General features: G+C 41.0%; 1 protein-coding gene across 1 annotated transcript in view; it reads right to left on the bottom strand.

Moving 5' to 3' along the window:
- PBX3 (PBX homeobox 3) overlaps positions 1 to 13,459 on the bottom strand; it is a 239,728-nt gene extending 226,269 nt beyond the window's left edge. Inside the window, exons 1-3 of the mRNA XM_075579405.1 lie at positions 12,916 to 13,459; positions 11,511 to 12,801; positions 9,894 to 9,967 (exon numbers count right to left, since the gene is read on the bottom strand). Of these exons, the coding sequence (XP_075435520.1) occupies positions 9,894 to 9,967; positions 11,511 to 11,707 (271 nt within the window). The 5' untranslated portion in view covers positions 11,708 to 12,801; positions 12,916 to 13,459. The remainder of the gene's footprint in view (positions 1 to 9,893; positions 9,968 to 11,510; positions 12,802 to 12,915) is intronic.
- Between the last annotated feature and the right edge of the window lie 264 nt (positions 13,460 to 13,723).

The raw sequence follows: 13,723 nt of genomic DNA, 5'->3' as shown, positions 1-13,723 counted from the left end.
ACTTTTTTTGGATTTTTGTTGTCTATTTTTGCTGCTGGATGGTGATCCTGGCTGCACTGCAAGCACCCCGACTGAAAAGATAAGTTTTTGCCCTGCCTTTACCCACATAGAGTGCCCTGAACTATTTTGTGTGTTTTATATATACCGTACATACATATACACACACATACATACACACACACACACATACCCTCAACCACAATATATTCACAATTAAACAGAAAAAAAACAAGAATATTGAACAGTGCCAGTGTATTAATTCATTGTCCTTAGTAACCTGCACTAACCTTAACCGTCAGAGGACTTACAGTGTTAAAATAAGATAGGGTCCTCACACTTGAAGCTAAGAGCAGCTGTACAGCCTCCTCTTGCTACGGCAGTTTAAATAAAAAGCCGCTCTCGGTGTGAGAAATACAAATACAGATAGAAATACAAGACACAACATATGTGCAATGGGGTTTGCCTCTAATTCCCAGCTCTCAAACACTTCACATCCCCTGCTCTGACCCAACAGTACATCTGTAACCACACCGTATTAGAACTGCGCTCTGTCACTGGACATCGCTGACCCATATTCCTCTCTGCTAACACAAGACAGGGAACAGAAGCTAACGCTCCGACGGCTTTGGGGGAAAGCCTCACACGGGACAGATGACCCTTTAACTTGGTGGCTAATTCCATTGGCGTGTTGCGATTTTATGCCGTGCAAAGTACCACTTAATCCCTTGTGGTTTTACGTACGTGTGGCTTTGTTAAATTTATTAGCAATTTCTAAAAGCTCCCTGCGGCTGTAAAAAAAAAAAAAAGACAACACCAACTCCAATGAAATTGTACGCGGTGTGTAAAAAGCCCTCTTTCTAATTTGCTTTTTACGCACACTTGCTGATGTAAAGATAGATCACAGCAAACATCTGTACTTAGCCGCAACCGCTGGCAGATGTTTAATACAGTGCTAGGCATATACACAGCACACTGCATCGGAAGAACACAGACAATAGGAAATATAGTAAGACCATGAAATCACACTGGGGACAGAACCTGATACCTAAAGAAATATAAAGTTTGATGCATCGTCTCATATTCAAAGTGTCTATAATTTTCCATTCTGCTTGTAGCGATGTCTGTCTTTCTGTATTATTCCGAAGTAGAAAAGGCAGTGGGCTCTCATAAATTGAAGAAAAAATTGCTTTATTGCGTTTACATAATCCTAACCCGTTTCGGTCCCCGCTGGGATCGAAACGCGTAGGATTATGTAAACACAATAAAGATATTTTTTCTTCAATTTATGAGTGCCCACTGCCTCTCTTACTTTGGAATCTGCTTCATAACGGGATCTACATCAGGATTAGATGCCCGAAAGACCCGCAATTTCTGGTTCCAGTATAGTGAATACTAGGAGTCCAAGCTCTTACAAATCCTTTTCTCCGTATTATTCCCCTGGACATATGTAAAAAAATGGGACTTCCATCCTAATGTGTAATTCCTGGCACAATCATTTAAAATAAAGATAAGTAAACAGAGTAGGGGACTTTCTGCTCCAAAGCTCTGGTCACCAAAGGATGTAGCATGGAGATTGCTGTGGAATAGTTTCATTCATTCCCTTCAAGTAGAAAAAAGCAAAGAAGGGTGGGGAGTCGTGTAGGTCCTTTCTTCCATGTAGTAACAAAGGAGGGAGAGGGAGTAGGTGATATGATACCTTAAATTGGACCAACAAGTAGTTGAGATGTTACAAGCTTTCCAATCTCAGAGGTTCGATGAAGGACCCTGAGAGGTTCGATGAAGGAACACGAGAGGTTCAATGAAGGACCCGAGAGGTTCGATGAAGGACCCCGAGAGGTTCGATGAAGGACCCCGAGAGGTTCGATGAAGGACCCCGAGAGGTTCGATGAAGGACCCCGAGAGGTTCAATGAAGGACCCCGAGACGTTCAATGAAGGACCCCGAGACGTTCAATGAAGGACCCCGAGACGTTCAATGAAGGACCCCGAGACGTTCAATGAAGGACCCCGAGACGTTCAATGAAGGACCCCGAGACGTTCAATGAAGGACCACGAGACGTTCAATGAAGGACCCCGAGACGTTCAATGAAGGACCCTGAGAGGTTAAATGAAGGACCCCGAAAGGTTCAATGAAGGACCCTGAGAGGTTCGATGAAGGACCCCGAGAGGTTCGATGAAGGACCCCAGAGGTTGGAAAGTTTGTAACATATCAACTACTTGTTGGTCCCGTCCAATAAAAGGTATCATACCCCCTCCTTTGTTACTACTTGAAGTAGAAGACACTGGTTGAAAACAGGTTTGCAGTGTAACTGTTGATTCTGTTCATTGAACTGTCTGGCTTTCTGTACTGTATCCCAGGAAATACATCTTAATGTACCTTCCAAAGTAACATTACATAAAAGTCAGCCTGTTTAGGGAGGGTTTGGTGGGAAGGCGCCATAGTCATCATTGTGTCTATATTATTGAAATGGTTGCTTGAAAAGGCGGGTTTAAAAAAAAAAAAAGGGCAATTCATCAGCGCGGCTCAAAGTTTGCAAAATCCGCAGCGGTGAGGGACCTGACAGAAACTTTAATAATTTATATTAAATATTGATGTGAATTATTTACAACGTTCATAATTCACAACCTGAGCCGGCCTGGAAAGCAGGAGTGACACAAGGTCAGCGTGTGGATGGGAAAGGCAGGCTTTGTGAGGCTAGTGTGATGTGAGGCGTGCTGATCACCTTGGGTAAGAAGCTGCCTTTAAACACGGCTGCTCCGAAAACAAACACGGCATTCTTCTCCCGGTGTGAATTGGTGGAATACAGGGGAGGGGAGAGAGGGTCAAAGCAAACAAATAAATCTCTTTCCAGCAATTAGACAAGAAAGTCAAAGCCAGCCAGTCGATTCCCTTATTTGCTACAACTTGTTAGTGAACAAATGTGATACTGAGTGTGTGTAATTTACGCATTTAAAATTCCTCCAGTCTGTGGGGGTGAGAAAAAAAAAAACACAAAACGATGGTGCGGACAAAATATGAACCGGAAATCTATTGTTTATATTTAGTAAATATCACTAAATAATATTATTAAACTATACTAATACTGTAGAACACGCTTTTAGGATTTATTAATTAATCATCGTTACGTTCGCTTCAAGGATCTCTCAAGATATGTGTGTATATATATATATATACACACACACACACACACACACATAAATCCACACACAAACTTACTCCAATTCAGAACAAGCATAGTCAAATATATTACAGCTAAAAAGTCCTAAATTCAAAAATATAGGTAATCTGCAAAACTATGTAATTCTTAATATTACAGTACCATCAGGAAGATGTGTGTGTGTGTGTATATATATATATATATATATATATATATATATATATATATATATATATATATTATATATACACACATACATATATATATACACAAACAGATTTAATCTGTATATATAATATATATATATATATTACATACAGTACATACATGTGTATATATATATATATATATATATATATATATATTTAGTACATACAGTACATACACACACACACACACACAGTATTGTTAGCAAATAGGTTAGGAAAGGGATACTGACACTAATTTAGTTCTTATTGCTTTTTCCCAGCCAGCTGCATCTCTTGAAATTACACACAGGTCAATATTCAAATTGAATCAATGTCAGATATAATTTTTGCCCTTATCCCCCATCTCCGATAAAGAGGCATCTTACAGGTCTCGTCAGCAGCAAGGGGGCAAAAGGCTTGCTGGGAAATCCCCTGGCCCTTTGTCCTCTCCTCTATAGTTCTTGCAGTCAAGGGGTTAAATGTCACTAATATGTGAGACTCTTTGCAGCTGGAATTTCTTACTAGACGGAGCTTTCATACAATGCATCCCTGATGTGACCCCGTGAATCTCAAACACGTGTAATATGCAAAGCCATAACCCAAGACCCTTTCTCAGGATGTGATAACTTTTATAGGGCCATCAGGAAGTATATGACATTTTATGCCGTTCCCATAAAACGTATCGCAACCTGCAAGAGGAATAAAGAATAAAATCCTCCAGTCCAAATACGGCAATAATTATGCATTTTATATATTCCCAACATGCGTGTCACTTTATACCAGGCGCATGCCGGCCGTCTGAAAAACAGCGACGTGTTTTAATGCAAGGATGAGAGAAGAAGATGTGTTTACAGGGAAATCTCAGCCCCCCCAAAGAGCAAGAATTGGGTCTCATTGCTAAACATTTAAAAAAACAAACCTTGCATTCGTCTTTTACCCCTACAGTACACTAAACGCTTGAGATGACTGTTGTTGGATCTTGTTCCCAGTTAATGTTTGCTTCCAGAATAAAATACATACTCACTGCAAATGTTGTTATAAAAAAATAACAGGATAGGATCATTGTTAATAAAAAGGACTGCATATTGCACACAAAGTATGTGCTTTGTTTGCTTATGCCTGAAACTGCCCTCTGATTATCTGCATTTATTGAGTTTGCATTGATAACTAGATGCAGTTTAACCTTACAGGAGGAAGCTTGGATGTACAATGGCAACAGATCCTTGTAATCAAGTTGAAGCTTGTTGGTTGTTAACCCCTGTGATACTTGAGCGCAGACCACAGCATTGAGGTTCACGGGAGCAAACGGTGGCTGATAAGATCTGTCACAAAGGGGACAAACTGAGCGGGCCAATTCCTTGTTACACTCAGTATCCTCATTTTAAACCACAAAATACATCATTCTCATGTATAAAAATAAAAGCATTGGAAAATACATTCGATCGCAGACAGCTGTATGTAGCACGTTCTCCAAATGTGCCTGGAATTGTGCACAAGTCTAACTGCTACAATACTTTCTATTATGTTAGCATTTTGGAAATCATCCTTACATACGTGGTGTGGAAAATATTTTTATCTTGACGTGTATGCTTCTCTTCTTAGCTTTATTCATTTTGCAAAAAAGTGTCCAAGTGCCATTTGTGGACATGACATTAAGAAAAGGGAAGGCTGAACTGCTGTAGGGGTATTTTCACATTTCAACGCGTAGGAAATGGATTCTCGTGTTAAATATTTGACCCGTAATGGGTCTGGTGACGAGGCAGAGCAACTGAATTACGGGAGACATATAAACTCCTAAAAAGGTATGTCTGATCACTTTGAATCAGCACTTTCTAAAGGTTATGTCACGCGCAGAAATTAATATTCCCATTTTTTATTATATTTTTTACAACCCCGCGCAACTGATTTTTTTTATTTTTTTTAAACTGTAGATAATTAAATTCCCCTTAGGATGGTACATGACAAGAGGCTACACAATGATGCCCTTCGATGCACGTAACGGGTATTAAACGGGCATCGGTAGTGCCAGTGTCCTATCAACATGAGTCCTGGGCAGGGATATCGCTCGAGTCATAATGTGTAACTCAGACACGAGTACAGGTAAATCTATTACAAAGCAGCAGGAAAAAAAACAGATATTTTGCAAGAAGATCCCAGAAATAAGAACTCCTAAAAATATTCAATGCTTTTTTGGGGGTTTTTTTGCCTCCTATTGTCCAATTTAACCAATAGATGATAGAAGGGGCATTTATTTAGTCTGCTCTTCGGCTAGAGGAAAAAATAGATATATTTAATATAATAGTCACTGGAAAGAGGGGAAGGCATTGCGTGTTTTTTTTTTTACAATAGGGTAAGAACAGTGTAGTTTTAACCCCGTTATTGCCAGAGGGACCAGCCAGGCAATCAATCCCTCTTGGCCGCCAAGGCGTTAATGCCTCCCCTGCCACCCACGCCTTGTTTTCTGGGTCAAAAACATTTAGTGATCGTTTCTACTGACTCTCCTTAGACATATAAAAATCCTTCAACTAGCCGGCGCCGGCCCTTTCTGCTTCCCCTGCGGACACCTCGTGCAGTGGAGAAGTTCATTACGTTTTATGATCTTCCCGAGTCTGTCCTGCTTATAAGGCTCGCAAAGGCCACAAATCTGGCAAACCATCACGTATGCCATTAGACATTACTACTAAATGAATGCCATTTAAGCTCTCTGCTCCACAGTGACCGTATATTTATGGGTGGCTGGCAGCTGTCAGTGTACCTTTCCTCTGTGTTTCCTACCCTTCCTTTCCAATATCAGAAATGAATACGTTACCTTCTATTGGACAGACATGAACATTTGTATGGATGAGGTGCCGATGTACAGATTATTCGGAAAAGATGCATTGGACTTCAAAAGTCTGTGCTTCAGGCATCCTCTGAAAGCATAGCTCGTAATGATTTATTTATAATTATCATACTGTTCCAATAAAACGTATCACAAGCAGCGTAAAATTCAGTGTACTCTCAAGATCGACGAGGTTGTTTGGTCTCTGATGACATACTAACAAATTTTTCTAATTTTCTCTATTCACAAATAATAATGAAGCAATCTTGGATTTTGCCAGTGCAAAACCACTTGGGCATAAAAACTTACATTTTGGCTGAGGCTCAATCACAAGTTGCAAGGAAAACATATCCACTTACACAATCATATGTTCGCGTGTGTTGATTTGATATGCCTGTGGCTAGCTGCAAAAGCCACAGCTTGTTTATTTAATGCAAAAAAGGTCATTTCTCATCAACATGCAACAAACACCACGCTGTCAGCCATAATCCCTCTCTCTCTGTTGCTGGGTTCAGGTATAATTTGGTAAACCACACAAACAAACAAGAGGGAGGTATCGGTTTGGTTCAACATCTCAAATCCTTGGTAAAATCCCACAAGCAACACTATAATCCTTAAACCAATATTGTAGGAAATATAATAATTATAGGGGAACAAAATGCAAACGTCTGCTACCCTGTGGTTGCAAAGCACAAATATAAATAAGCCTGGGGATATTGTATATAATATATAACAAATATCCTTTGCTTTAAAAATAAAATAAAAACCCCATTGCATTGATTTAGACTGTCTATTTGCAAGATGCATGCCTGGCAAGGAGAGCATAGGAAATGCATTTACTGAATGAATACATACGTGTTATCTGCTTAATAAGCAAGACTTGCCATCTGATCTCACAATGGAAGAGTTAAATGGACACAGCTCGGTGATGAGTGTGAGTTTCGGTGGAAATAACGGCTTTTCTGCACCAGCATTTTGATAGATGCACAGAGTGTACAGTATTATGCTTTGAAACACTGATATTTTCATTTTTTAACAACTAATATGGTAAACTTTCCATGTTAGCATTAGCGCGCAAACCACCCGCCCTCGGTGACATTAGACAGATTGCAGCAGAGGCTGCGAATAAAAACAAACACTTTGAATCCAGCTTTGTTTAAAACTGTACAGAACCAGCTGCTTCCCCTCGCACTGCTCCGTTCTCACAGAACCGTGCAGATAACCTGCGTGCTATTTTCCAAGCGCCAGCTTTCTCTCTTTCCTCCGTTTGGAAATCGTACCACAAAGGGAACTGACATTTCTGCGCTGATTTAAAAGTAGCCTTCCTCTTGACAGTTACACCGGTTTATTAAGGTCGTGGAAAGTACATGCTTTGTGCGTAAAGAGCACTATTTAAGCGATCTTTTTGGCACAGATCCGAACATAACCGGCACGTCTTACTCTATTTCCATGTATTGCTTTTGTCATTTTCACGCTCACTTTTAGCAGCCACTGGAAATTTCTGCCAATAAACCCTCCATCCGAGAATCTGGACCTCACCTCTGACACATGCTGGGGGTTTACTGCTTTGTTTTCAGGGGGAAGTTTATCTCCGGGTCTGATTGAGAACTAAAATCCTGACACGTTTAAATATTTTATGTAGGGAGAGTGGGGTGGGGGGGGTCGGTTTCCCTTTTTTTTATACGCATGAAAAATAAAGTGTTAATGGACAATTGGCCCAAAAGGATGCACGGTAACTGAAACCGGAGTTTGCAAATTGGAAAAAAAAGGAGGGATTTTTCTGCAAACAAAATGCATTTTTGGGGATGATATTAACCTGTTCTGTGTCTCGTTGCAAAGCTGCGAACATGTTCATAAACTGCGGTTATTACATCTTATTTCAGCAGAAAGCAGCAATCAAAGAGACGGATTTGGGGGCTTTTCACAAACCCCCTCTCCGCACACGGAAATTGACTGTGATTGATTAGGTGTGCCAGCAATTAATACATATATTGTAGTCATTTGATTTGCCACAATGTGTCACTGACAACCCCAACACTGAAACTGACACATTTAATAGGTTCTGGTGATTGGACTCCCTTCAAATCCCTGGCTTATTTAATGATCGCTTTTTATAATAATGAAAAAAAAAGAAGAAAATAAATGTAATAAAGCCACATTTAGGATGAGCGCGTTCCCACACGGTGCTCGTTTCGACACTTTAGTTGCTAAACTCAAAAACAACAACAAAAAGATATAATTGGATAATAGGCAAAGCTGAAATTATTTTTCTTTTCTAAATCATGGTATATTTTGTGTATGTTAGCCGTTTATAGAGTAAAAATATCTGAGACAGAAGATAATGTACGTTTCACGTATGGTTAAGCTGCAATTATTTACATTAAACAAATACGCTGCCTCCAGTAAGGTTTTGGGGTGAATTCTGGGAAACTCAAATATTACTTTCACATTACAAAAAAAGAAGAATATGTGATCTTTACCTGGATCTAAATGAAGGAAAATAAAGCTACCAGCACTGGATTGTACTATACTGTATGTATATATATATATATATATATGTATATATATATATATATATATCACTCTGACAAAGTGTTATGTATTAACTATATTCGGCACCTTTGGTTTTGATAATCTGATTTCCAAGATATAAAAAAAAAACATTCTTAATCTTTCAATAAAAAGTAATTATACAATCAGAGAAAGGACCAGAAATTAGGACAATTTACACCAATGATTTTTTAAATTAAATGATCTGATCTAATGGGATGTCCAAAAAAGAATTTATCCCAAACAGAATTTAAATAATAACTTGAAAACAACATTATCATTTTTTTTAACACTGCTGTTAATTTGTTTATAAACCCGTGAAGATTTTGCAACGACCGTTATTTCCACTACAAATAAATTATATTATTACCACAACTAAGGGCGGCCTCGGATAAATCATGTATAAAACCAAAGAAAACAACAATAATAATAATAATAACTGAAATGCACTGCGTGAAACCTTTGCTACTCGTTATTTATCTGGGGGGTTTAAGATTGAAGTTAAGATATGCATTGCCAGCCGAAAATACAGTTATCATTTGCAGTGGGATTTTTGCAGTTAATTAATGACCTGCTCTGGTGTCAACTGCACTGATTCCTTTATTGATCTCAGGATGGGGGTTTCAGGACATGTATGAAAAAGAAAAATGACTGTAGTGCTCCCCTACACATCTCAGGACACAATATCTGTCACTGGTTTTGTCTCCTACACACCCACAAAACACAAAGGTCTCTCTCCTTTCTCAGGATCAACAGCGCCTATCCAGAAACATCTACCAAGCCACCATGCCAACTTTGCCAGAGAGCCCCACTGTATCTATGTTTAAAGCCCCTCCACCTGGCATTAGCATCCACTGACACAAACAAGGGAAGATCCACTTGCTCCATAACCTGCCAGAGGGGCCTAGGTCCCTGACAGGTGATCTGTGAGCATCTTCCATCCCCTCCCCCCTCCCCCCCACAACTACATTTCACATCAGGCCTGGCAACTCTCTGTCTGTGGTTAGGTTTATTAATAGTTTCTTTTTTTTTGCACAGGATTAAGAATACAGGCGGGGGCAGGGATCCAAGATGGCAGTGCCCAGCTCTGAGACACGAGTCAGTGTAAAGCTAGGGCAAGTAGCATGTCATACAATTCATGGTTCATGGTGTAGATAGCAGAATATACATTGTCCTACCTGTTTTCTCTTTGATTTCACATAGGACGCTGAAGAGTGCTGGCTTCATCCTATGGCAGTTTAGTGCATGCTTTCTGCAAAATAATTACACACAAAAGTATTAGCACCAAGCAAAATATATATATATATATTTTAATATATCGGAGATGCCTTTTGAGCAATGATAGTAAAATAATTATCATGACTCCATCTGGGGCTTTTACAAATTAATAATAGGCAGTGTGCTGATTTGCAAGCAGGGTATTTGCCATCTAAAAGAAGCCATTGACATTGTATTTCTAATGTTGTAGCAACTATATCAAATAGAGGCTTGATGTATTTGCCATGTGCAGTTTATTAATCCCCATCACAATGTTTTAGTTTGGGTGAAATTGAAGCAACACCTGCTGCCCCCCTGACAAAACGGTTGGAGAAGTTGGATGTGATGCCTTTTAATATAAAAGGGGTTACATTTTCTAATGTTTACTCACATGTCAAATTAGCTGATATTATTGCATATATAAATCAGCACTTGTCTACACCAAGCTGTCTCTATCCACATCAAAACTGATTTATTAAAAGGGGGCAACTTTTACAGAGCAGTATATTTTCCAAACTGATTTTTAATATATATATATATTATATAGATATTATATATATATATATATATATATATATATATATATATATATATAGCCGTATTTACTCCTGACATGCACAGCCAACTTGCACACGAGAGAAGCAATGTCTCTATTTACTAAAGGATGCGAGAGAGGAGGACTGTTTATAAAATGAATGGCAGATGGAATTTGTAATGTTATGATAATAAAATTGGGGATAGCCACATAAACTAAGTACGATAAAAAAAATCTGTGCACTGTATATATAAACATCATTAAAGAGAGTGTCTGCTGTTTACAAATCATGCAAACAAGTTGTCGGGAATAAAACAACAAATGGCTGGGTAGAAAATTATACATTTATTGGCTAACTTGGTGTTTATAGAGGCAGCTAGCAGGTCCCTTCACATCAGAGATGTTTGCAGGAGGGAAGATGAGTGGTCCTGAAAGCTGTACCTATAAATAATACTCAATATAGGGAACATTACCAAATAAAGGGGCATCCCTGCCTTACAGATAAAACAAGAGGGGACCTGGGTGATCATGAAAGCTGCATTTCTAGGCATCACTTTAACAATACAGGGGCCAGAAAATGACTAGGCTATGTGGCCCCTCCAAGCTGCATTTTATAATGATCCTTTTACCAGTGATATAGGGAAACGTCTCTAACCCAGAGGCAAAACAAGAAGGGACCTGAGGGGTCCTGGAAGCTGCATTTACAGGCACCAAGGGAGCATCACTACACAGGGAGCCTGCTGATTGCTGTGTTTATATCAGTTTGCCAGGGTTCGGCATCATCTCATCCCCATGCAAAAGGAGAAGGAGCCTCCAGCTGCATCTCAGGACTCTGCTCATCATCTCCACCCAAAACATTTGTTGGTTTATTTGACAAACTGCCTAGTTGCTCACTCCAAGATGAACAGGAGTGATGAGCTGCTGTGATGTGTGGGGAGGGGAAAGGAGGGATGCTTTTTTTTTTTTTTTTTAATTATTATTATTATTGCAGTGGAAAACCAACTTTGCTTGTGCCTCATCCAGGCTCTGATCAGTGATGGTCATGATCTGGTGCAGGATGTCCCCGATGTCCTGCTTCCTGCCGTCTCCGTCTGTCCCATCGTGCCCGTGGGGAGGTGGCAGGGACACCCCCCCTTGTACCGAGTGGCCGGCCATGTTCATCCCGGCAAGGGTCTGCAGCATCCTGGTCTGTTCGTCCATACTCCTCACCGCAGCCCAATCAATGGCAACAAACAGACTGCAAGGAGACCTCACAGCTGAGGGGTCACTGCCCCACACATCAACACCAGGTCCTCTGCACAACCGCTAAATCTCCTAGATTAGTGTGATCTGCAATCAAGTCTTCATCCCACCAAAGGCAAAGACCGACCAGAGAGATCAGGCAACCCAAGGGGGGGAAAGATCTCCTACAACATAAAAAGTAACACAAGGTGCAGTGAGGTCCTCTGCTGCTTTATGTCCGAGGGGGGTCAAGGCTGTCTTTGTGGTGAGGTCAGGTCCTTTCCCAGATCTGTATCACCCCAAATCCCCAGGAACCGAGGGATCTCATGAAAGGTTATCAGCAGCTTGTGCTTCCTCGGATACTCAGCCGGGTATTTTTCTTTGTAATAGTATTATTGTTAATTTTCATGTAAACCAGGGCCGGTCACAGTTTAATTCCATCAACGTACACGCAGCAGAAAGACATCAGATGCTCCCACACTATCAGATTTCAGTGAGGAGGAGGGAGCAGCTCCTCTTCTTCTGACTTCTTGGAAGTATTTAGGGGTATATAAGAGATGTATTTTGGGGGGTCGTTTTATTTCTACTCATTGTCCCATCAACGCACAACCAACCCACCCAACAACAAAAAGGCTATCAAGCCCACATCTGCAGGATGTCATTCACCATGCATGCTCCTCTTCTATGGCAGTTCTTCATCTACAGATGGTTTTTTTTCTTTTCTGCCGTGTTGTTTATTTCAAAATCAAGTTTATTTTTCAATGCATTATCCCATTAAATGCACCATGTGAGTGTGTGTGTGGGGTCAAAACAGACACAAGATGCTGATTATGTGCCCCAAATGGCAGATCTCATCAGGTAACACAAGGTGGGCTCCTCTCTGGGTCTCAGTCCTAGTCCCTTGCCGTTTTATTATTATTATTATTTTTATTTCACAGCCGGGGCTTCTTCTTCTTCTACCACAGAACACCAGCTGGGTCTCAATCCTTCATCCCACTTTTCTCTCAGAGGTTGCCAAAAAACACGTTTCTTTTCATTTTCCCAGCGCTTTTTCCTTCTTCCTCTTCTTCGTCCTGCTTCCAAAGGGGGAGAAAAAAAAAATTAAATAAAAATCAACGTTGCTCCAAATCAACAATAGGAAGAAAATAAATGAATTAATAATAAAGAATGTAAAAGATGAAACTCACCCTGACACTCACTCACACTCAACACAACCTTCCCAACAAATCTATCACATAAAAGTCTTTGTGAAACTTGTGCCCGGAGGAGGGAGGAAGAGAGAGGGGGGGGGGGACTAGCGAGTAACAGTCAGCAGTAATGAGAGTATTAGGAGAGTAATAGGCGGTAGAAATGGATGAAGGGAGCCGGTGCCCGGGATGGATGAGGAGGAGGAGGGAGGGAGGGAGGGGGGTCGGTGCCCGGGTGCTTCTCCGCCGGATTTATGGCTCCGCTCGCTGCCGCCGCCGCTGGATTGACAGGCTGCCAACGCCACTCACTCACTGCGGACGTGTCAGACTCTGAAAGGAAATAAAAAAGGGGAGACCGACACAGAAAAAAAAATAATAATTAAATATATATTTATTTATATGTGTGTGTATATATAAATAATGGAGGGCAGGGCTCCGCCTCTCTGTGCGCTGAGCTCCTGTAGGAGGAGGGAGGAGGCGGAGGAGGGAGGTGGCAGCGTGCCCTCCCTCTCCTCTCTCCTCCTGTCAGAGTGAAATGGCGGACTGCGGTTGCTAGGACCCTGTCGCCGTTGCGAAGGGAGGTGGGTACTAAAAAAAAAAAAGGGGGAGGGATAGCCAATGGCAGGGCTGGGTGAAAAAAAAAGAGGACAGCCAATGGCAGGGCTGGGTGGGCTGGGGTCCGCCTCGCGCAAACGCTGTAGTGGGCGATTGCTGGTGGGGAGGAGGAACTTGGGTGGGTTCAGCGCGTGCTCTTTCCCGCCCAGTAGCGCACTTGTGATTGGCGGTTTCGAACGGTGACGCGAGAAGG

This window comes from Ascaphus truei, chromosome 21 (assembly GCF_040206685.1).
Source record: "Ascaphus truei isolate aAscTru1 chromosome 21, aAscTru1.hap1, whole genome shotgun sequence".
In the NCBI taxonomy this organism is placed as follows: domain Eukaryota; kingdom Metazoa; phylum Chordata; class Amphibia; order Anura; family Ascaphidae; genus Ascaphus; species Ascaphus truei.
The sequence above is the reverse complement of the archived record's forward strand: the minus strand, read 5'-3'. Positions and strand labels throughout refer to the sequence as shown.